This window comes from Molothrus aeneus, chromosome 1 (genome assembly GCF_037042795.1).
Source record: "Molothrus aeneus isolate 106 chromosome 1, BPBGC_Maene_1.0, whole genome shotgun sequence".
NCBI lineage: Eukaryota > Metazoa > Chordata > Aves > Passeriformes > Icteridae > Molothrus > Molothrus aeneus.
In genome coordinates, this window is record NC_089646.1 from 10,014,094 (window position 1) to 10,039,863 (window position 25,770).

Sequence of the window (25,770 nt, forward strand, 5' to 3'; positions counted from 1 at the left end):
GCTGAACATCAGGAGATGCTCCTTGGTGTCAGCTGTGGCTCCCAGCTGCTGTCACCTGCCATCAGTCCGAGGCTGCTGCTCACCCTGTCACCAACCAGCCCTGGCAGCAGGGCCTGCCCTCAGCAGTGCCACAGCCACAGCTGCCAATCTCATCCCTTAGCAGATTATTCCTCCACTCTGATGGTCCAGCCAGTTTTCCACTCATCTTCCAAGTCTACCCATCCATCCCATCTCTCTCTAGTTTGGCTGCAAGGATACTGTGTAAGACTATGTTAAAGTCTTTGCCAAGGACAGGAAACAGGACATGCTGTGCTCTCTCTTCTTGTCCAAAAGGGAGGGAAGTCAGGCTGGTAAGGCAGAGTTTGCCCCTGATAAAGTCATGATGGCTATTCCCAATCACCATTTTGACCCTCACACATCTCAAAGTAAGATTCATTTCCATAACCCCTAGGAATATGCTGTAGTCCTCCCAGGAACTGAGGTTACATGCAACCTCAGCCCCAAGAGTATCTATGATACAGTTCTTATTTGTTTTACAAAAACAAAGATACAAAAATACTGATTTTACACTCTCCCCAAGAAGACATTTTTATACAGAACAACCCCTTTGCAGCTGTTGAAAAATCTTTACTATTACATAATTTCTATACACTCTTTTATACATTTTGCTTGCTTTAAATGTACAGAATAACAGAAAACAGTTTTAAGCAATTCACAAGTTTACAAGGTAAGTTTTTTACAAAGCAATACACCTTCCCTTAATTTTCATGACAAAAGCTTCTGCGTGGTCAAGGATTCAAAAACTCATCCAAAATTTTCAGAGATGATTCACACAGGAATCTGAAATGCCATAAAACAATGCATAACAGAATTAGAAATGCTAAATGCCAAATCAATCCTTAACTATTTGATGCTCGGAGTACAGCTACCATATGATTTCTTTGACCAGTTAGTCCATATTAGTTTATTAAAATGCCTTTACAAATTACTTTTGAAATAGCTGGATTCATTTTCTTTCAACTTTTCCATTTTTCTCCTGATCATCTGTCTCTAGAATAACCAACAGCAAAGCAGTTTAAATTACTATGTCAATTCAAGCTCATTTTCTAATATTTCATCATCTAGTTAAAGAACCCACTTGTTTTCTGCACAGCATAGTCACTCTTTTGTTCAAACAAAACAGTGAAATCCTTTACAAGAAATTCATTCTAAGACCACTTTTCATTCATTTACTTTCTTCATTTCTCCCTCACTCTTCAATCTTTATAATTTTTCTTCTCACCTGTGCCAACTTTTTTCCAAGCCTAAGCTTTCAATCTTATCCTTATTAGCAACAACTGCCCCCTCGAGCTGCCCTCACTCTCCTCAGCCCTGCTCTGACTCTGATCTCTGATCCCTCTCTGCAGTGCCACAGCCTTTAAGCCAGGATGAAACTCCAGCCTCAACTAAAGGTAGTGTACAAGGTACTACAGATTTTGGAGAATTAGTTATGTTCTGTGGGTGTAGGCACAATGCTGCTTTGTATAAATTTTATTTCCTAGGAGTTTAAGGCTAAAATACCAATGGATTTGTAATGTGGGACCACTGGCACATTGGCCAAAAGCCATCACTTGGGCTAACTCTGCTCCTCCCAAACAGAAAAGCTGAAGTCAGTTTTACCAAGTACCTTCCTAGGGAACTTAAAGATGGGAGGCAGAGAAATCATACCTAGAGTTATACACCAAAAAACTCAAGAGCAATAATTTACAGATGCAATGAGAATGCAATTAAGAATTTGGGAGCTAGCTAAATGATAATACAAAACAAAAAATTTCAGCACAGCAATTAGCTAAATTTAAATTCTGATATTAATATATCAAAAATGCTAAATAAAGTAAATACACAGTATTAAGTAAAAGTTATTACCCCATAGCACATTAGGTTTTACAGAATGTGAGCCATTTTTCTCTAGTCTCAAACGACTGCATTGACAGCTTTATCTGCATTTTTTGTTAGGCATAAATATTTGCATTTTATAAACTAATGTGTGTGCCATTACTCTTGAGGAAATTGTCTCAATACACAGTATGTTGTCCAGAATTTTTAAATACACTGAACAGCATTTTTAAAATACAGACCCACAGGACCATCTGAAACCACTAGCTCAGCTGAAGAGGGAAAAGTAAATTGCAGTGAAAAGTTTTGCTTCTGAATTAGTGCACCAATTCCTTGTATAAGGGCAGCACCTTAATTACCACACCAGACAGCTTTATTTTTTTTTTTTTTTACTTTCATTGCTAATATGTAAAAGATTACTCCTAAGTCTGAAGTTAAGATGCTGGCACAGAATGCCAGTTCTCTTGGGAAATTAAAGAATGTCACCATTTCCTGGTACACCTGGGTATTGAATAAAATAATCCCTCAAGGAGTTATTAGGAGCTAATGCATTCAGAAGCAAAAAATAGTAATACTATTAAGAATGAGTTAAAACCCAGTAAGGTCTTTTAGCTAGCAGCAGCACAGTAATGTGTGTTAGAGGACTGTCTTCAAATTAATGCCCAGAGATGTAGCTTGCAGCATACCATAACAAAATTTGGTGTTTGGTAAGCAGAGTAGGATGATAAAATAGTTTACAAACAATAGGGCATGTTTTAGAGCATGTATAATCACATTTTAGCTGCATTAGCACACAAGCTGCAGAGCACTACAAATGGCACATCAGAAGCCACCAGAGGCCCAGCCCAGTGTGACATTCTGTCCTAGCTGGGAGACTGCAAACACACTTCAATTCATGGTGCAAACCTGATCACTGCATAACTCCCTCCAAACCTCTTTCCAGCATCAATTATTTTACCCTTCTGGACAGAAAAATTCCCCAACATAACTGTACAAATATGAACCCCCCCCCCCAGATTCTGCAAAGCTGTGTGATAGCTTCTGAAATTTATCATAATGCAATTCCAATTCATAGAAAAAGTCTTCCCATTACCATATTCATATCCCTAACCCTTGAATTTTGTCTGCAACTGCCTCCTGGGTTGGTATTACACAAAGGTAGCCACTCATATATCACAAAATTAAAACACTGTGTAGCGTCTTCCACTCTTCATCTGCCCCAACATGCAGGTTGATTTGTCCCAGTTCACTGGGCAGAGACAATCATATAGATTCATAAAGCAATTATCTGTGTTCTCACTGAAATTTATAGTCACTAGTGCTCTCAAGTGGCAGCAATTATTCACTTTAATGTGCCTATTTATTTAATCATGTTAAGATTCACTTTAATTTCACAGCTTTTTTTACTGTCTTGATTAGAAGTGCAAACTGAAACACGATACCCTGCTGCTCTCCTTCTTTTCCACATAGTTATTATTATTATTATTGTTAAAAATATTCTAGCAGGGCACTTGGCAACCCATTGCAAAATAATTTCAAGGGGAAAAGAATGGGGTTTTGTTTATTTGTGTTTGATTTTGTTTCTAAGCAAAGTCCTGACCAAAGGACATTTTGTTCACAGCCAAGCAACTCTGCAGCTTTCCTGCAGGTCTCTTTTTGGTACTGAAGGGACCCAGAGCACCATCCTCTGGATGGAGGCACAGCTCAGCCACCAATGCCTTTGTCAAGTCACTGAAATGCCAGAGAACAAAGTGCCCCAAGCCAGAGATACATGAGAAGAGCACACTGGGGAAGAGCTGTGCAAGAAACTGTTGAGTAAATGAAGCTCCTATACAATGAGGATCCTTTACAATGGGGTTTTTGGCTTGTTTCGGAGTCTCTGGTTTGGTTTTTTTATTTTAAAGTCTGTCTACATCCATTGTTTGACTCAATAGTACGGATCACTAGTTTGAAGAATGAAAGACTACAAAGGCCTCTGCATGTTCAGACCTCTGTGTTGCATTGCAAACTTTCTCAGAAATTTTGGATTAATGTTCATAACCCCAGTCTGGTTTCTCCACATTCTGTATTTGTGTGCCCTTTGCACACTTTTTGATTCCATGGGCAGTTCAATAACTAGGCAGAAATCAGATGTTCACAAATTTTAAGACTTAAGCAAGTTTGAGACACCAAAGGCTAAAGCATTCATCATGATTCTCTCAACAGGCCTGAGATAACTGATTGCAAATACAATGCAGCCAATCACTTCCAAAAAACTTTTCACAAAAGATACACAAGATAGGACACTTGAAATCCACCCCCCACCAAAAAGAGCAAAATAAAATCACCTGTGGAAAGGTCTCAAAGTCATTGTTATATTCAGTTAAATTTTTACTGTCTGCATAGGTTTGGATTCATATGCCTAATGCTAAAGTGGGAGAAAAATCTCCTAGTAATAAGAATTACTAACTGGACTATTTGCTTTGTTCTACCCCTGCTGCAAACAGACCTGGATTTCAGAAGTGAATCCTGCAATATACAGGATCAAGTGATAACACATTCAAATTAAATGAAAATAGCCTGAAGCTAAATATGTAAAAATTGCAATCACAGCAGATATAAGGGCAGGAAATTTAATACTGTGCTGGGCTCAATAGCTCCCACTTCCCCCCCAGTATTTTAAACCTTGCAATCAATCACTCAGAACACTCTAACAGTGTTATGTAAGTACAGAACAGAGCCAATTATTGCAGAGAGGGGATAGGAGAGCTCAGTATTCCATTCCTACAGCACACTCACCTTTCAGTGCCTCTGGATTCTCCTGTGGCAGCATCCTTGCATATTAGCAGCTTCCTTTGAATGGCAGGTGCAATATCCTTTAGAACTGAAGTTTTGTGCTTACCTATTTGAAATGAGTTGAAATGTTGGACAAAAATAATAATTTATCAAACAAAAAAACAGCCCCACCCTTCCATATTTTCATAGAATAACTTTAAACACAAAAAATTGCTTAATGGAAGATTAGATATTAAATTGGATTTTCACTGTCCTGGATTAACTACTGTGTATTTCAATGCAGTAGCAAAAAGAAAGATGGAAAAAGGACAAAAATGTTTTAACTGACCTTTAATTATAATCACAATGCAGACAGTAGCTGTTAGACTAAAAATCCCTTCAATTTCTTCAGAGAGAATGCACTCCATTAATTCATTTAAAACTGACCTAAGGAAAAAAATAAAGAAAAAATATGTTATAAATCACATTTCTTTCAAAATAGAACTGAACAGAACATGTTTGTAATTATGCTAGTCTGCCAGCACAGCTTCAAAGATAGCATGCAGGACAAATCAGTGTGACTGGGTAACTGAAAACCATGCGCTGCCTCTGGATCTGAGAATATCAAAGCATGGTAAATTGCTTGGGAAGAAAATGAAAAAGTCTGCAAACAGAAAAAGTGGCTGCTAAGAGAAGTGAAGAGCTTGTGGTACATTTTTAGAAAAGTCAATCCATGAAAAAACTACTGGTTCTACTGGAATTTAATTCCCAGAATTTCCTGAAATTTCAAACTCAAATTTCTACAGAAGTTTGAAAAAATATATTCTATGACTCCATTGGTTTGCTAGTACCTACTCAGGCTTAATTAACATTTTGATCTTAAATGTGTTTCTCATAAATATTAAAGTAGATGTTTTTCCAATTACAACCCAGTGAAGATCATTTATAACTAAACAATGCTCCGAAACATGTCCAAGCAACATTTTAGTTACTGAAACTATGGACAGAATAACAGAACCAGGACAGCAGCTCCTTGTAAAATACTAACTCAGTATGTATCTTAAGAGATTTTGTGACTTCTAACAAGAGATGAAAGTATTACCAGTTAACTCTAGTGGTGTTTTGGGATATATGTCAAGGTAAGAGAAATTAAATGAGTCTCAGATGGGGTCCAGCAACCAAACTAAACTGCAGTAGGGAATAAGTCAATAGCACAGAATGGAAACTAATTGGTCATTAGTGTTTGTAGTAAAAAACCCAAATTTAACTCAGAAGCAATTCTCAAAACCAGAGAAAAATAAAAGAACAAGAGGGATAAAACAGGAGATGGAAGAGATCCATAATCCTGATACTCCTCAGAGCACAAAGCAAAATGCTCTTGTGAAGAACTAAAGGGAAAACTGAGAGCAGCAATGTTACAGAAACTTTCCCAAACATATTTCAAAAAACCTTTAGCAATAGTATTATCTGTTATGAAAACTGAACATCAAAGATTGCCAGTCCTGACTTCAATTGTTCTTCAGGCTCTTTATTGTGCTAAGATATCAAAATGAAATATGCAGTTAAGAACCAATTCAGTAAAAACATTTTGCAGAAATTCAAATACTGCTTCTAAGAGCTGAGAAAGATGAAAAATCTTTAGCTTCAGAAATAAGCATTATGAAGTTGCTCATGCATTGCTTCAGTTTCATTGTATCATTGGGGACTAATGTGACCAAGTATTGATTCCATTTCACCCTGCTCTTAAATTGCTAATGGACAGAACTGGGATCAGAGTCCTGACTTGGTTGTTATCATTGTTTGGGTCACTAAGCACACCCTTAACCTCCATGAAGGAACACTGGAATTTCATCAACCTGTAACAAGACTCACTGAAGCTGCCTTTCCCCACTTCCCTCTGAAAAAGGGTCATATGAGCCTGCAGGCAAAGATAAAATAGAACAGAACAATAAACTATTTAAAAATACAGAGAAGGTTCAGAGGTAAGTAATTGGCTCCTACACAGATAGTTCCCTACTAAAATGAAGGATACTCACACAATTGGACAGATATTGCCAAGCCTCCCAGTATTATCACTGCTAGGGGGATTGAAATTCAGTGCTAGAGACTGGTTAGAACTGAAAATGAAACAGGTTCTGCAGAACTCAGAGCAAGATGACTCTGAGCTCACAGAGCAGAAGCTCACATCAGATTTCATAATGTCAGAGGCTTTCATGTTGACATAAAGATCTCTGAAATACTGAGCCATTCACTACTGGACTCTGGTTATGGCCTACCAATACAGATTTATAAAAAAAAGCCTTAAAAGTAGTCTCAATTCTGAGGCACCAGTAGAACCAGATGGAAATTATCTCCAAATCTTTAACCCAAAAAGATAAATACTAGAAGATTCATTTTTTCCCAAGTACACAGAAACAATTTAGCCCAAACTTGCAGTTTTCTCCACCAAGAATGGACAAGATTCACCTTGATTACTACAAGAAAAAGTTTCAGAAGAATGAACTGATTTTCTGCATCTCTTTTGAAAAAAGATGTGTAAAATAATTGTTTCACTAGAAGAGAACACCTTGAGCTGCTGCCTCATGGCAAGATATGAAAAAAAACCACCTCATAACAGCAGAGACAGGGATACTCAGTGCCTGTCAGATGAGGAAAGAAGAGGAATTAGTTGTGGTAAGTCAGGGAGAGCAATAGGACTTCTAAGTCCCTTTATAATTTAAAACGAGTCTAAGTGTGTAGAGTCCTGTTAAGAAAAATTGCATATGAACAAACCATGAAAAATGATATTCAGTTGTGACAATTTTAGAAGATATTTAGGGCCCCCACTAAATAGAGCAAATACCCTCCCAGTTTAAGTGTTAAAAAATAAATAGCATAAGCTCTCTTTTGGAGGCTTTCAGCACTCAGATACTTTCTATTTTTGAATGTTGTGACTTTAATGCAGCCACAGGTACATGTCATTTCATTGCAGATGTTCAATCAAAGGATTAATTCTATTTCTGGCAAATACTTTGTCTCATCTTAACATCTCTGTGCTGAGGGGACTCAGCTTTATAAGTATCTTATGAAAGAAGCAAGCCAAGATGTACGATTTAAAAACTCATAATGATTAACAGTCTTGTAAATAAGAATTCTTGGTTAAAAAAAGGACTCAACCCCAGCAATCAATACCTACAGGCAATATGTCAAGAAAAAGGGATTATTAAATAGTCCAGATAAATTTAGAAGCAACTGGTTCTTCAAAATTTATTTGAATTTAGAAATTAAATTTTTATTGATAACACATAAACTGTTCTATATTAGCAAAAATCTTGGAAAAATTAATATAGAAACATTTACCTGACAACATTAGCTGACTTCATAATTACAGCCATTAAACTGCTTGAGAGAGGGGGAAGGTCTGAAATAGTCTTTGGCATAGTCAAGTCTTTTTCACCGGAAGCCTAAAAAAGAAATAAGTCAACAACCATTGTAGCTCAAGAAAGATATGCATGCAGAATACTGTATTTCAACAATTACACTAACCAGGACCTGTCCTTAAACAATTGGAACATTCACAAGTATTCTTTGAGTGGCTTTAATTCAACTGTGTGGTGTCCAAATAAACAAAACTAATTTAAATTAGAAAGACTGAAACTAAACCACATGAACAGTATTTGTACCAAGGCAGATATTCTCTGCAGTTGCTGTCACCAGAAGTTTCACTTAACTACACTGGTGGTCACTCTTTACAAAGGCACAGCCTATTAAACACAAGTGAGTCCCCTCTGTGGCTCCAAGTTGAAATGTGCATCCATGATTTCTAAATGTAACTTCAGTGACAGTGATTTTGTGGATACCTGCTCTTTTTTGATATAAAGTTCTGAACAGATGACAAATACTTAGTTAGAACTGAAGTTACAACAACCTGGGGGCAGGGAAAAGCCCAGCTCAGATGAGTGACTGGAATGAACACTCAATCTAGGAGTATGAATCTCCAGTATATTCAAGCCCAGAAATGTTTCCTCTGCATCATCTGTAAAGAGCACCTGTCACCCACAGCCTCTCAGCTGATCCATCAATATCTGCAGGCCAACAGCTGGTACTGCTGCAGTGCCTCCTGTAACAGAACCTTGGAAGCTGCTCTGTGGTTCCTTCTGGCAACTGTTCCTTGCTCTGTTTCTGACACATCCAGAACTCACAGCAAAAGCACAGCCTCTACTAAAGAGCCTCTGCTCTTCCTTTTTAGTTCTCAAGGCTTCCAATCTTACTAATCATATCTGCTCCTAACACTACCTGCCTTATTAAAACAGGGTGGGAATGTTGCCCTTCTCCTTCAAGGACAGTTGGGGTTCCTGGGACTTTCAGAACATGAAATAACCTCTGTCTACACATTCTTTTCAGTATTAGAGACTCTTTCTTTACTTTCCAAAGCAACGCAGATCAGATATTTGGAAATCCTCTGCACAAAAAACAAAGGAACCAAAACCAAGATGCAGCACATGAAATGTCTCTGTATGGAAGCAGAGAATGCACAAGTGATCAGTGCCAAGCAGGGCATCAGCCTGCTTTGAAAGAGGGCTACAGAACCTTATGGGGCCATTCCAAGAGTAGGGAATGGAATCTGTCACACATCAGTGGTTCACTTCCCAAACTCCTTAATGCTGGGTGGGATGGAGCCAGGTAGGTTTAGAACAAGCCCCTGTCCTCCTCCTTTCCCTGAGCCCTAACTGCTGAACACAACATTGCATGGTGTGGCATAAGCCTTTGACCAGTTTGGGGCCATGGTCTCAGCTGTGTTCCCTCTTAGACTCTTGCCCACTGACAGCCTCACTTTTTTTGTTTTTTTAGAGTGAAGGTGAAGGAACCTGGGAAATATTGACACTGTAAAGCACTGCTCAGCAACAGCCAAAACAAACTGGTGTGTCCTCAACAATGTCTTGGCCACAAATGCCAACCACAGCAGCACAGGGACTGCAGGGAGGAAAGCTGACTCCTTCCCAGCCAGAGCTAGTATAACAGCACAGAGGGAATATCCCAGAATCCATGTTATTAATTCCCAACACTGCCTTACTGCTAAGTTCTCCTGTCAGAGGCAGATACTGAAATAGGTATCAGGACAAGTCTGTTCCTACACAGCTGTAGTCAGAAATCTGAAAGATGAACTCTAATGTGAAATTATAGCAAACAAAATTTCCTGTTTGTTCCATGCCAACACACACAAAATCCTCATCTGCAGTACAAAGCTCAATTTTCTGAATAAAGCTCTGTCGTTCCAACATAAAATTTAAAAAGCAGAAGGTGTTAAATAGAAAAAAGAAAATCAGGATTAACTTTACCTTCTGTAGCACACAATTTATCTCTGCTACTATTGCAGCCAGGAGAGTGGAGAGTACACCCTGGTGAACTGCTGGGAATGTGGAATGCCCGCACTGCAGTGCATGGATGAATTCTCCAAGAGGCATCTGAATAGAGTGAATCAACTAAAACCAAAAAGAAAAACACATCTGGTTTTTCAGACTGCTTGAGTATAAGTGAAATATACCAGCAAGCCTCTCTGTGAAGTGCAGACCCCACCTTGAAAGCTTTTGAGGTATTCTAGTCACTTGGGACCAGAGGGGGAATCAGCAACAACTGGGAAGTCTACTCATAAATCTGAGAAACAAAGAAAGCAGTGGCTCTTACAAATAGAACCGAATGTTTTTCAGAAGTCCTGAAAAGCACATCAGCAAATTTCCCAGTGATCCACCCATTTCACTACTATTTAGTATCTGCTTTAAAATACAAGTCTACTTTTCTGTGAAGGTGTGAGATTTTCAAGAATGTTAGAACATCATTCATATTTTGAAGTTGATATCATTCAGACTAAAAGAAATAAATAATAAAGAAAATTCTTCCTCCCTCCAAGATCATAATATATATAAACAAGTCCGTTTCTCTGGATTGAAGAAGTTCATCTAATTGTAGAGAGGATTAACAGCCTAGAAGTACCACCATGTTCCAGAATCACTGGCAACAGAATGCATTTGTTCTGCAATTTACTGGTTCTTCTGTCATGATGAGACCAAAATGGACAAAAAAAAATTGGTAACAAGAAAACTTGAATCTTAAGTATAACCCTTTGCATAAAAATTATGGATTCATTTGCACATTAGCAATTTGGACTGTAATATCATACCTGAATTCCTTTTTCCTGTTCTTTCTTAAGTCTATGTGCCACACATTCTAAAATTTTCTGAAAGACGTTCTGTAGAGTGTGGAAAAGATTTGTCACTTCCTCTGTCTCAGTATTTTGATTTAAAGAAGCTTCAATAATTTCTTTTAGAGCACACAGCAACATTGGAGCACAAAAGCCACCTCTCTCTAGAGAAAGAGATAAATACCATAATGTGAAAGTTGTAATATTAATCAGGTACAAGCTTAGAATGAAATTCAGTTAGATACAATAAATAGTGATAGTTTACAAGTGTAGACAATACATTTCATTTCTGAGCACCCTTAGCTGAAATTTTCATCCAGTCCAATTAACATTTTAAGTATGAATCCAGTGTTCCCTCCAACTCATAAAAGTTAGGGATTAATTAACTTGCTAATACAAGAAAAGCCAGCCAAGTATAAATGCAGATGTTGCTGTTAGTACAAAATAGAGCAAAAGAGGGTACCTGTTTGCATAATCTGAAGAGCCATTTCTAAAAGGTGTGCTTGAAATGTGACATTTCCCAGGCCCACCATTATGACATCTTTACACACTGTCAGGTAGGCCTAGAAGAGAGGTGCAAAATTATAGGAAACCCAAACTTCATGTAAAGTAATCATTCAGTAAAACTCAAAAATAATAAAACTACAAACTCTTAGCCAAGGTGCCCTGAGAGCTGGTGTACCCACTGGAGTTACTCAGTTCACACCTGTTGAAAAGCATGAATTCCAACCAGTCCTTCAAATGCTTCCATTGCCCTTTGCCAACAGTAAATGGTTTCTCAAAAGGCAGTAAATCCTCTCTTTTTAACTCAGGCTCAGATCAAAGGCATTGATACTTATCATTTACTGAGGCAAAATATGACATCTCTCCCTGCCTTTAATAGCAAAATTAAAACCAGCAGACAAAAAGAGCTTTTCCCTACAGACACACAGTTGTTACATACTAAACAGATTATGAGATGGAAGTACAGACAGAGTGAGAACTTTTAATCAGTCTGTGTATATATGAGCTGGGGTGTTCAAAGACACTGACTGGGACCAAAGTTAGCCAAATCTTTCCTTTCACCAAAATCTGGTAAAAGCTCAGTGCTAAAATCCACCTTGGGTTAAATGAAATGTCAGAAGAATGCAACAGAAAACAGCTCAGAACTAGCTAAAACCTCACCCACATTGTAACATCAAATGCTTTCTTTGAAGGGCAAATCAGGATCAGGGGGAAGGCACACTGCAAGTGATGACACAAATGCCAGTGCAGTTTGTCTGCACACAAATTGCTACACCTACAGCTTTTCAAATTGAAAGCAGCTTGATTTATATTATAAGAATCATCTAACCTGGATAATAAATTCAGAAACATCACTGTGTTTTGAAATACCATCCTCTTGATCACTTGCTAATATAAAAGGTACAACTTGACTTTCTATCCAAGCACCTGTCTTCTTCAGAAGTGAAAGGTGATCTTCTCCTTCTTCAGAAAACTGAAAAAAAAACCAAAGGGAAGTTTACCAATTGTCTCTCCAGTTGTTTTGGAACTTCCTTATACTGTCAACTGTAACTCCAGCTTATTTTGGAAAGCTATGACCATACCTTATGCTGAAGATGAACAGTCAATCTGCAAAAGAGGCTGAAGGCTCTTAGGCTGGTTGCTTGATTCCAGCCACCAGAATCGGTTCCTTCCAGAACTGAGCCAAGAAACTTCTGAAATATCAATGTTTACATTTATATTTTTAAGAAAAACCTTTCAAATGCTTCTTTACTCAATTGCTTTAAACAAAAGGTTAAAGAAAACCCCAAACCCACAAAAACAGCAAAGCACCAACCACAAATAAGCAACAAGCATACTTTAATTACTTCCATTTTTCAATGCCATAACTGATTTTTAGACTATTCCTTATTCGCATATTCTAAAAGTCTGGTCCCTTAAAAACACTCAACACTAGATCACAAAAATTTTGAGACACCTAAGACTGAGAAGCTGGTTAAAATCTGCCACCTCTAAACAATTCTGAACTATTATACTTCTAGTTTAGAGTATTTGTTGGAAATAAAAATAAAAAAGAAATAAAAATCAAAAGGAAAAATTTTTTTTACAAAAAAATCTTTTTATAAAGGGAGAGAGCATCATGAACCTCATTTATTTGTTCTTGCAGGCATTTTAGCTTGACTCAGGCAATATATGATGTTAAGCACTGATTTTATAAAGCACTGTTTATGAGAAGGAGAAAACTACCTTTGAAGCACCGAGGATTTTCAAAAGCTTCTTCAGCTTATTTTTAGGAACAGAAAGTAGGCAACCACAATTGACAGGATGAGTCAATAAATACTCAATGTAATCAATTGCTAAGTCTGGCTTTGATTCATGTGTTACATGGATACGTACTCGACGCCCAGATGTTTTAGTATTCTGAAGAGGAAGGAAGCACAAAACCAGTACAACTCTGTTAGTACCTGACTTTAGAACTGATTTCAAAGCAGAATAATACAGCATTAAAAACTCTTTATTCTATTTTAAAAAAGCATGATGCCTTAAAGCGCTTTGGCAATTCCTACGTTCCCTGTCACATGCATTTGCACACCTTTGTTGGGGTGAGTGAGTCAGAGAGCCAATCACAGGCTAATTCCATAATGTGCCCCACTTGACCCCAGCGGCACAGGCAGTCGATCAGGATAGAATATTTGTTTTGGTCAGCTCCACTGTCAATATTTCTGAGTCTGGAAACCACACCACAGCTTAAAAGAAAACAGATAGGCAAAGAGATACATTACTTTCACATCCATAAGTGCAGAAAACAATCAGTAATAATACAAAAAAAGGATTCACCAATGAGACAGACTTGAACAGCACAAATTTTACTGACTTATCACCGTTCTAGTGTCTTAATTTAGCCAAATGGGCATTTAATATATCAGATAGTGAAAAATGAACAAATACAGCCAGCAAGAAACTTCTTGTCATTTCCATTTTGGATTTCCAAACAGTACCTGAATGTAGGAATAGTAGCAGGGGGCATAAAGGATGCCAGAATAATCAGTGGAGCCATGCATCGCTCATCCTAGGATAAAAGAATTACACTCTATGACATAGAGGTACACACATGCAACCAAAACTAAAGACAGTACTGAAAAACTGTGATTCCATTTCCTCAAATGAAGGATTTCCCTTTTCCACTACAAATGGAGCTGAAAGGAGCTCAAAACAATATGGCTTGCAGTCTGTAATGTCTGATTCCTGGTTTTGGAGGTCAATTACCAATTATCATACCCTTCACTTTCTGACAAACTGCCAGAATTAACTACCATGAATAGTCATGGCTCCATTAGGTTAATACTCATTGCAAAAGAAATAGCAGCTCCTCATCACTTTTTTTTCCACTAGAACTAAGGTTTAATTGCACAACTATGACACCATCTCACTCCTCTCAACATTAAGTGCCTTAAATTCATTCACAAGACAAACTTATTAAAAAGACTCTAAAGAAAAAGCTTCTTATATAAGGATGGCAATGTTTAATGCATTATTATTCATTATAACATGTCATAATACATGGTCTAGGCCACAACATAATCCTACTCAGGTTATACAGAAACCAATCTATGTTAAGAACTCTTCAAATATAGTTTATCTCTATGTCCAAACTTCATGGAAACAGCCAAATAAAATTATCATCTACTTAGCCATTCCAAGATCTAAAACCTCTTTTTAAAGCTCATATTTTTAAAAGAACTTTTAAAATATATTTGTAGATTTTTCAGGAATGAGACAGGCTTCAGTATGTCTGTAGCCTTTTAGGAACTAAGCCTCTGATGAGAGGTCCTTTTAGATCCAAGCAGCATACTCACTATATAAGAATATCAAAGAGGTTGCTTGCTAAAGCTGGATATCTTGTCTGTTCACCAGACCCTTTCAGAAAGGATGCTACATCCTCTACCAAAACACTTTGGAATGTCTTTAACAATTTCCAAATGCTTTCAGGGTAGAGAGCAGTTGTGTATCTGTGCTGCAGAGTTATATGTAGCAATGAGCTGCTTTTCACTCCCTGATTATCTAAAGCAAAGTTGCAGTGGAGCAGCCACCATATTTCAGGATACTTCAGCATAGAAGTCATCAACTAAGAAAAGATATCCAGTATGTAATCCTTCCAAATTCACTCTGGGTGCAGCAGCCACTATTGGCCACTCTCAGGATGGCATCCTCCTCAAGAATAACACTAAAACAATTAGAGCAAGGAGACTGACAATTTGAAAATGACTGATTTTAATTAACTGCCTAAATTGAATTGAAGCAATAAATAAATGCATCGACAGATCATTAGAGAGTACATTTAAATTAGCAGAAACCTCAGAACCACAGAATGGTTTGGGTTGGAAGGGACCTTAGAGATCATCTTGTTCCAATCCCCCTTCCCCTTAGCCAGGTTGTTCCAAGTCCCATCCAACCTGGCCTTGAACACTCCAGGGATGAGGCATCCACAGCTTCTCTGGACAATCTGGGCCAATGTCTCACCACCCTCACAAAAAAGAATTTCTTCCTAATATTTAATCTAAACCTACTTTCTTTTAGTCTGAATCCATTCCTTTGTCCTGTCATTACACTCTCCTGTAAAAAGTCCCTCTCTGTCTTTCTTGCAGGCTCCCTTCAGGCACTGGAAGGCTGCAATTAGGTCACCCCAAAGCCTTCTCCTTTCCAGGCTTAGCAATCCCAATTCTTTAAGCCTTTCCATTTAGGAGAGGTGCTCCATCCCTCTCATCATCTTGGTGGCCATCCTTTGGACTCACTCCAGCAGGTCAGCAGAATATGTTTGGCTTTCTGGGCTGCAAGTGCACTCTGCCAGCTCATATTCAGTGCAGAAAGAGCCTCAGCTGCTTCAGTTGCAGCTGAATTATAAGAAGTGGTGCTGGTGGAGAAGTCTGGAGGACAATGGGTAGAAAACATGTGGACTCTAATGTACACTGAGTATTAATTCTGCAATGGCTCTTTTGTATTTACTGTTTTCCTAAAGTTCTAAAACATTCAAAAGAATAAAACCCTAGAAAAGCCTTACAAAGAAAGCAATTTATTGCATAAGTATTTTTGAGTTGACTATTTAGATAATGGTTCATCAGTCAGACACTGCAGCTGGACAGTAGTTACTGCACATTTGTGGGATTCCAAGAAACTTGCTGCTGTTTATAGCTTATAACAACAATGAAAAAGAATACTTAATGTCATAAAAATAGATAAAAGATATAAAACATGAAAGCATCAGAAGAAAATACTGAGAAAATACAGAAAAATCTAGGCTTTCTTTACCTGAAATACTTTAAAATATTCAGGAAGTACAGAAGCAAACTTCCTGATAGCATATTCTTTGGCATCTTCATTATGATCCAGTGCTTTGTGGATGCTTCTCCAGAGTATTACAGTGATCTCCAACAAACTTGCCATGCTGGCCACATCATTTACTGACAACACATTATCCAATACCTGAAAGACAAACATTTAGATCATATTACCCATTATATTTTCAAATAGAAATTTAGACTAAAATAAGGCTTTAAAGACACTAGAAAAAATCCTTCTAGGTTCTTTACTAAGACACTCTGGTTGCTGTAGAACAGGAACTCCACAACTGAGTCTTAATCTCTCTAACTTCACATATCCTGCAATAGTAATTTTTAAAATAATTTCACTGCAAAACCAAACCAATTTATAACCAACAGTGGAATTAGGCAACTATTAATTTAAAATAAGCTTCATATTCCTTCTTTTTTCTAGCTACTTGACCAGAATTCTGCTACTGCAGGACATGAAAATCGAATAATGGCAGTTCTCCCCTTCCATCTCCAGAGATGCCCAAGGGCATTCCTTTAGACTTTCTGCCATATTCTGTCTCACATTAAGCACCACTGAAAAGAAGTTACTAGAAGTTAGAACAGAGTGGACTTTCTTACACTGGTGTTCTCCTTTTCACTTCCATCTTCCTCATCATCCTCATCCCCACTACCATGAAGACTGGCTTTCATTGCTTTCTGGATGCAGGCATTCAAGCAGCGCCGGATAGTGAGCATCAATTTAGCTACATTTAAATGGAGTAAGAATAAATGAGACATTTACTGTTTGTTAAGAATGTTGGTAATAAGTGCTTCTAATTACAATGCTGGAAAGCCAGTATGAAAATGTAGGCAATAGAACCAGAAACAGCTACGAAAAAATGGAGAAAAATTCCTTGTAAAGGAAATGGAAAAAATGTGAACATGTTTTATATCCTCAAGTATGAAGAAGTGACAACATTATCATCAGGCTCTGTAATTTTGTTGTTAAAACAGTATACTAAAAAAACCCCAAAAAACCACCACCTTATCAAATCAGAACCAGAAGAAGCTTCCACAACTCCTACATCTAATCTGGCAAAGCTATTAAATTAATGACCCACGTTCAAGAACACATTCCCTCCGATGTCAATGTTCATTCCTATGTCAATTCCCATTCTTTGGAAAAGATGTAGCCCAACCACTGCACTCCTGAACAAGGAGCTCAGCTCTAGAAAAAGTGAAAGGGTTATGCCACTCTGGTGGAAGTACAACAAGCTAATTTCATAACCTCATCAAGATGATCAGTGAGAGGCAATGGTTTGGGCATTTCACCCAAGTCACTCCATGCTGATTACTCGAGTTTTAACAGAACTCCCCTGAAACCAGATTTTCCTGATTTTTACTTGTTTCAATAGGACTTTTCTAAAAAGCAGTGACATGCTGGGCAGTACATGTCCTCCTCACTAAAACTTTCAGAAGCTTTCTGAAGGAGGACTTTTTAGATTTTCTCTGAGCAACTTGAAAATACTGATCCATGAATCCCAGACACCCAGATTATCAGATGTAAACATTTTTTCAGTTTCTATATAATCTTTCACATGAAGATCTCAAATCACTTAAGGCATCAGGGTGTTTGCTACCCTATTTCTACGTGAGAAATAGGTATCAACTGAGATAATTTTAAGGCACATGGGGGAGAAAGGGGACCAGAAGGACCAGGTACTACCATGGGCTGGAGCGTACAGTACATAAGAACAGAGATGAAAAGCTTTGATCTCCTCACTGTTGAAAAAGCTGAAGACTTTGCCTGCTGTGCTTATTGCTGGTGTCAAGAATTTCGAAACCTACAAATTAATATTACACTAAACCCCCCAAAAAACCTAGCAACAATGTACCACTGTTACAGAAATAAGTAGAAAAAAGCATGATATCAGTAATTCCCAAAGCTCCCAAGGTTTTGTGCTTTACCTATATTGGTGGGGGCAGTGAATTCATGGGCATATTGATAGAACTTCCTGGCTGCTGCAGGATTCATCTGGATCAGAGTGACACAGCGCTCACACCACACATCCTCGGGCTGGGCACTGGGGAAGAAGGAGTTCAGCAGGAGGTTCACGATGCGCCGCGACACCGGCCGAGAGTCCGCTTCCAGCCGAGACAGGAGGTGCTCCATGGGACAGATATTCCAGAACTTTGTGGAGTGAGAATCAGACATCCAAAGGAGTGAAACAAAAATAGAGGAAAAAAACATCACCTTCACTAAGTGATTTCTGTGGCAATAGTCTAATCAAATATAAAGAACTGGGAAAGCATGAGCATTTTTTATTCTTACACCAATGTGTACTAGAGGTCAAATTCTGCTGCAATGTTATTCTGCTGTGCTGATGTTTTAAATCTCCTGGTATCTCTGACTCACTGCTAAAATTGTGGTTCAAGCAATTCCACTTCACCTGCAATACTAATGCAATTCCATAGATACAGGGAAGAACTATTTACTCTACAAGGATATCACCATAAAATACAATTATTATCATTATGTGCCATGTTTCATATTCTCCTCACAGGACAAAGTAGGTCTAAACTGCTCACAAGTATCTGAACACCTTAAAAGGGTGTTGATCCTTAAATGGATCAACACCCTTTCCAAAACCATCCCAAACCTTACATTACTAAATACTGAATGCATCCCATTCTTAGCAGAGCTCTAGTTTATTTGTAACAAAGAAATCAAATGCTATGAAATTCAGAAATACTACACAGCTGTTTGTCAGCTGTAACACTACATTTGTAGTTTTTCTGAGAAGATTCTTAATTAATTATGCTGGACAATTTCAAATTAAAACAAACAAAAAAGTATTTTTCAATGCCAAGGAACCTATTTTACTCTTTAGTAGAAATATTTGCATCAGATAATTACCCTGTGAATTTGAGCTATGGATGTCCCTATTAAAACTGTCATAAAAAGTAAGTGATCCCAGGACTTACTAGAGATACACATTACAGTTTTTAAATCAATAGGAAGTTATTGAAAAACATCTAACACTTACTAGGATTTTTTTCTTTATTTAAGCCTGATCTTTCCTTCCCCTAAAAAATCCCTTACATTGAGAATTATCTTTTATCTCTGTCTTTAATTCAGAATTATTACAATCTCAGAATAATTCACAAAGTGACCTCAGCCACTCCTTCTATGGCTTCCCCTCTACATCCTTCACCACCTTCAGAGCCCACCTCTGGATGGTTTCTTATAGTTTTATGTCTTTATTAGGCTTAGCAAGAGACTAAACGATTGTTAAATTAAAATATAAAATTAAGAGTAAGAAACTATTAACATTAGAGAGTCGAATAAGAGCTCAAAGATGCTATAATGCCTGTGGCATTGCCCTAAATAAGAGTCCACAGCAAAACACAAAATACATTAAAAATCACTGTAAAAAGACACCAAAATCCTGAAGGATGTGCCCACAAAATAGAAGCAGACATTATAAAAACAGAAGAATCAGAGCAAAAAAGCTACTTAGGGTTAAGGTGTTAGGCATTTAGAAGAGTTGGGCAGCTGAGGAAAGTGGCTGTAACCCACTGCTCTGCCCTGCCCGTCCAGAGAGAACAAGGCCCCACAGAGCACTCAGGATACCACAGATATTATGAGTATTACCAGAGCAAAGCAGGTTATTTCTTTTTAAGAACACTGCAGCAGTCTCAAAATGTACTTTTTTTTTTTTTTTTAATACATGCCATGATTTTGTCTCCTTGCTACTTATCAAGTATCATTATCCTACCTTGGCAGCCTTGGTAGCCTTCACTTTGAGCAGCATTTCCACAAAAGCCACTCGCACCTTCTCAGAATTATCATGCAGACTGTGTCTGGTTGCAGGTAGGAGCTGTTCCAGGAGTGGGTGACTTAGTTTGTTGTCCAAAATTATGGGTAGGCACTAAAATAAAAAAATCAAATCCAGAGAGAGTGGAGCTGAAAAATCTGTAGCTAAAAATTGTTGAAGAGGACCGTGACACTTCTCATGTTAAATCAAGCAGGGGCAGACACTGCGCATGCTTGTTTTTCTTGTAATATTCTTTGGTAAAAACTGCTTTGATTACTTCAACTTTGCAGTGAACTCTGTTCAGTGAACTCACTTCAGCTGAATCAGCTTCAGATCTACACTAAGACCATGGTCTTGCCCTCTGCCTGAGGACACACCAGCTCTCTAAAATATGCTGATTTCAAATTAGAAATACACTTCTTCTTCCAATTCATTTTAGAATCAGCACTGTCTGCTTATCCAGGATAGCTCCTCCATGAAGCAGTAGTGGAGCAAGTGAGGATTAACAGGATGACAGCTTCAATTTAAGGCTGAACTGACACAGACAAAATCTTCAAGTGAAAATGTTGATTAGGGAGTTCATTTTGCAGTCCAAGCTATCAGCTATTTCTCACATGCCAGAAAGATGTAGATGAACTATTTCTAACATAGTGAGCAGTGCATGGGAGGAGGCATGACCAGACCAGCTGTGGAATTATATCCATCCAAACCTCAGATACACACAAAGTGGGATACAAAATCCCAACTGTGCATGTCTTGGGATGCCTTAAAGCCAGTGATGTAAGAAATTCTGGAGCTGCCTACATAGATTTTCAAGTCTAAGCGTTATTTCTAATAGCTAAAAAAAAATTAATTATTGGGTCCAAACAGTCTGTGTACAACTGGAATTGAATACCTTAGAGTCAGAAAGCCAATCAGTTACTATTTCAAAAGACATTTGTATTTTCCAAACACGTGGCTTCTATGAAATGTGCAAAACCTCCAAGTAGGAGGAATTCTATTGCCCAAGACATTTTGAAGAACAAGACATTTCCTTGATTTAAAGTGGCCTATACTAGAAACCTGTACACCAATTAAAACAGACCAATGACAATCATGATAAAAAACATTTACTTTAAAAACAGAGCATCGAACATCAGCAGATGTTATATCACATGCCAGATCTCCAGTTATCTTTTTTAAAAGATCAGCAAGAATTGTTGGAGAAATCATCTCCCAGTATTTGGATATGATCTGAGTAACTCCAAGTATCCCTGTAGAGCGAACAACTGGATGAGGATCTTCTAAGAGACTCTAAAACAAACAAAAGAATAACACCGTGAGCATATGGATTATTGTGACTCTACTGCTGTTTGACCTGAGCCTATCACAAACAAAATGCATTCCATTACCTTTTAATCAGTATGAAAACTGACATACAATAAAAGAACTGTAATATCCATAGGAATTTTACTATGAAGAAAACAAGGAAATTTAAACCAGAAGCAAAACTAAGGTAACTACTGGCCAACTTTTTTCATTGGACTTTTGAATTTTTTCTTTTTAAATAAATCAAGTCTTGCATTTGTGACTTAAGAATATCTGGATTTCTATTTATATGAATTTACACTGATCACTGTTCCTGTGGAACAACATAACAACTTTGAAACTTTCAATTATCTGATGTCAACTCAGGAATCCCCCAACATTTTCTTAATGAAACTACTATGCTCATTCCCACCCATCTGGACTGGCAAGGAGATTTTTAGGTTCCCTCCATTATACTTAATTTCAGAAGTATTTAGTAATACAGTACTGAACTTTGATTGAGTGCTTCCATAGTGACTGTGAAGCTCTCCCCCACAATCCTAGGTTAAGTAAGGATCAAGATCATTACTCATGCATTTCATCTTTCAAATGCATCTCTCATTCACAGAATAATGAATAACAAACCAAAATATTTCCTTTTTAGAGTTTAAAGTGGTGTATAGCCTCTGCAGAAAACATACTATAGAAATTTATAATATTAGTTTAATTTTGTATTTTCTGCACCACAGACCTCTATTTCCCTACAACTATTCAGAAATTCCATACATTTTAAATGCATCAACAAATTTTTTTTTAGTTAGTTCTGACAAAAGTTTCATTTTTAACATTTTAGTTTCATTAAAACTCACAAAAAGTTCTTCAAACTGTTTCTGAATTTCACTGTCCATCTCTTCAGCAGTAAAACTGGGATCACGAACAGGAAAAGCATCAACAAACAAAAACGCTGCATTTGCTCGAACTTCTGAGTTTCTGGCCTGTGACAATGGAGGAAAAGAGATTTTTTTCCATAAGGACCAACTGTTAATATCCAAAGGTGTATCCTGTCAAATACTGTTCTCCAAACATTTAAACAAGTGTTTTTAATTAAGTAGATGGAAGAGATTAATTTACAAATGGATGGAAGAACCTAAAGTCACATGTAAGTTTTAATGTTTTATCTTACATTTCTGCCCATTCAGTAAAACTTGAGTTATTGTTGCAATCAGCTTTCAAAGCACATCAGCTACAATGACCCTGAGGAATCCCAGCCAGAGCCCTTCTGCTTTCTGTAATGCTGAATAAATTAAAAGCAGTTGGGATTTCTCTTGGTGGCCTTAAAGCTCCTCTTCAGGACAGAAGACTCTTGAATTCAATCAGACTGGATTAATTAACTTGCTTGTCAAGAGACAGGTGATTTAATTGAAAAGCACAAGCCTGTTTCTTCAAGAAAACAGTATTTAGTAACTAAGTACCAGAAAGCTTGGAGCATAACTTCTCCAGCAAAACCATATTCAGTTCTGCATCTCTGCACAGAAGGATTAGGACCATGTTCTGAGCTCCAGGCAGCTCATCAAAAATCTATGGGAAGCCTCACAACATTTTACCTTATTTAACAATTTTCACTGTACTCCACCGTGTATTTTACTGGTTATAGAGACAAACAAAAAAGGAAAAGAAAAAGGTGCATATTTAGACAATCATTCAGTGAAAGATAATTGATCCTGTGGACTCTTTAAGGACAGAAAAAGAGAGCAGGCAATGAAACTATGAAGAAATTCAAGGCATCTCAAGGAGAAAGCTGAAATCTAACCACCAAACTACATTTTATTTATCAGAGATAGCAGTGCAGTGATTAAGAGCCTCTACAGACTTCTCTTGGAAAGGAGACTTGGAAGGAAGAATTTCGTCCAGATCTTGTGTCCAATAAAAAAAAATAAAAGCTCTCAATATAATAAGCAAAGTAGGCCTAATTTTAACAGCAAGATGAGACAGTTCAGGGAAATTCTTGACTATGCTAATCATTTAATTTTCTTCTTCCCTTGTCATAAAGCACATTGAGATCAAAGCAGGGAAAAGAAACATAGCAACAACCATGTAATATTTAGACTTAAATAAACTAATGACAAATAAAACCAGAAAAAAACACAACAGTAACAATTGTTTCATTTACAATCTGTTTTAGGTTTCTCTTCTTGATCAAGCCTGATATGGTGGAGTAGGACCATAACATGCCAAATTCTTCAAGTCAACAAAATTACTAGGAATTTTAAATTGGATACAACAAAAGCAAACAAAGCACACACATACATTCTTCAGTTAGGGACTTGTGTTTTCCTTTATTTACTATGGATAATGCAAACAGTTAAAAGGTGAAAAGACCTAATTCTTAATTCTATCCTATAAAGTTGTAGAAAATCCTTTAACTCTGAGCTTGTCTATATTTAAGAATTAACACATAAGAAAACAATATGTGAATTCAGGGTGAAATAGATCTTCTGCACCAACATTGCATGTGAAAATTAATTCAAATGTGGTTTTGTGCAATAACCTAGACCTTGTCTACCATAGCCATTGCAGAAAGTTCATTTCCATAAACTTTTTAAGTGCATTACACTGAATTCTATTAAGCTCACTTTTAATTCTGAACTGAGTACCCACAGTTCAAATTCCTGCCTTTAATTAACTGGAATTTATCCCAAATGTATTTGCATATTCAGGCTCGTACAATTTCTTCACAGAGCTAGAACCTAAGAGTTTAAATTCATAGTCTGTTTTAATCCACACTGACTTTTCCACGCCAGAGCCTGCAGTAATTTAAATAACTAATATTTCTTTTACCATTATGCTTGTACTATTCTGAGGAACTTTCAGAACCTTTTAAAACCATAATTTACTTTTTTCTTCAGTTAATTTTCACAGCTTTCTTTTAAACTTTAACTGGTCTTACAGATTCTGAAATTAACTTCAAATTATTTAAAACACTGCTTTCCCAGGACATCTTAGTTTAAATGTGTGGGATGTTAAAAAAAATATTAAAAAAGACAACTGAACACCTTAAAGGAGTCACTTCCTTCAACAGCTTGAATTCCTGGAGGAGTGGTTCTTGACTTTTTCAGCTTGATAAGAAATAGCTTAATCACTACTTACACTAGATAATTGTATTTTTATATCCATATATCTTCTCATACTAACAACCAATCACTACACATCTCTTTTATGTTTGTATGACACTTGCTTTTCATAATAAGAACATGAAAAAATGATGAAGAAGTTACATATGGGCTTATATTATAAAAACTTAAGAGCTGCATAAAGGCTTATAAAAGATGTGCTGGTAAAAGCCCCAACAGAAGCTTGTGCAATCCAATTATTGCAAAACAAGCAATTGAAGAAAAACCAGAGAACTGTATTAGAAAATGTGCATTCTCAATTTAAAGATTTCAGAGATGAAATCAAGTAGTTTCAGCATCCACAGTTCTGGAACTCATTGTGTTCTTACAACTGAGGTATTTTTGCTCTCTATAAGAAGGAGGAGTAAACAGGCCTTGTGTGCCCTTTTTGTTTCATAAACAGTGTTCTAGAACAGAATTTGTTCTTCACTATATTAAATTAGGGATTTGGCTAAAATAGGAGCATCAAACTAGCTATCTAAAATTAAACTGACACTTCAAGCTTTGGAGTAGAATCCATAACAGTTATAAGAACAGTTATAAGCTTCCCTTCTTAGTTCTGTATTTTAAACTACTGGTGATTCTGAGTCACAGCAACAGTTCAAACCACCAAATACTTCATGCAGTATTACAGGATTTGTTCCAGCCATGGAACCATTAGTGATGTGAAAATTATGAATAACAGCCATTAAAAATTTCAACTATTTGTGAAATCTGGAATTCTCCCATTGTCTTGCTGCAAATCAATCAGTAACCTTTTTTTTCCAGATCACACACCTTCTGTTACATTCCTCCAAATTAATGTATGCAGATTTCATAAGGTTTGACAGAATCTTCCTCCAAAAAGTAGTCTAGTCTCACATTTGAGTCCTGGACTTTGGCAAGTGACTACAACCTTTCACTGACAGGCAGCAACTCCCTTAAGAATGGAACAGTGTATTTTGTTAACTTACCAAAAATCAGTTAAAACCTCTATTCTTTTTAGAGACAGCAATGGAGAAATTAAAGGAAGCCATCATTTGTAGCTATCATTCTCTGGCATCAGGACATAAATGTTTCATCCAGAGGGTTCTTGTTTATATAAATTCTAAAAGGATGGGACTCAAGATTTAATGCAAGACCAAACAAGATACTGGGCTAGCAATGACTTTTCATACTCCCACCTCTACCACAGGGTTCTGTTGAAACCAAACAGCTCTCAACTCTTTCCTGCAACTCATAAAATCCATTATAAACAACTTTTGAGGTTAATAGCAAATACTTTCAACTTTGAGAATTTCAAATACCTTTCTCACGTCTAGAGAAGATGCTTATGACCAACCAATAAATGAAACTGTAAATGTTTGCCAGAAATTAACTTGGCTGTATGTGTACACTCTCCCAAACAGGGATTTCAT

The 25,770-nt window shown here is 37.2% G+C and overlaps 1 protein-coding gene across 1 annotated transcript in view; it reads right to left on the bottom strand.

Moving 5' to 3' along the window:
- Window positions 1-621: 621 nt before the first annotated feature.
- NCAPG2 (non-SMC condensin II complex subunit G2) overlaps window positions 622-25,770 on the bottom strand; it is a 40,928-nt gene continuing 15,779 nt past the window's right edge. The window contains exons 10-27 of the mRNA XM_066558346.1: window positions 22,073-22,198; window positions 21,030-21,209; window positions 19,878-20,030; window positions 18,067-18,289; window positions 16,738-16,862; window positions 16,097-16,270; window positions 13,789-13,859; window positions 13,383-13,536; window positions 13,034-13,210; window positions 12,394-12,501; window positions 12,141-12,284; window positions 11,271-11,370; window positions 10,787-10,971; window positions 9,948-10,091; window positions 7,969-8,072; window positions 4,979-5,076; window positions 4,654-4,756; window positions 622-840 (exon numbers count right to left, since the gene is read on the bottom strand). Coding sequence (XP_066414443.1) covers window positions 789-840; window positions 4,654-4,756; window positions 4,979-5,076; window positions 7,969-8,072; window positions 9,948-10,091; window positions 10,787-10,971; window positions 11,271-11,370; window positions 12,141-12,284; window positions 12,394-12,501; window positions 13,034-13,210; window positions 13,383-13,536; window positions 13,789-13,859; window positions 16,097-16,270; window positions 16,738-16,862; window positions 18,067-18,289; window positions 19,878-20,030; window positions 21,030-21,209; window positions 22,073-22,198 — 2,421 coding nt within the window. The 3' untranslated portion in view covers window positions 622-788. The remainder of the gene's footprint in view (window positions 841-4,653; window positions 4,757-4,978; window positions 5,077-7,968; window positions 8,073-9,947; window positions 10,092-10,786; window positions 10,972-11,270; window positions 11,371-12,140; window positions 12,285-12,393; window positions 12,502-13,033; window positions 13,211-13,382; window positions 13,537-13,788; window positions 13,860-16,096; window positions 16,271-16,737; window positions 16,863-18,066; window positions 18,290-19,877; window positions 20,031-21,029; window positions 21,210-22,072; window positions 22,199-25,770) is intronic.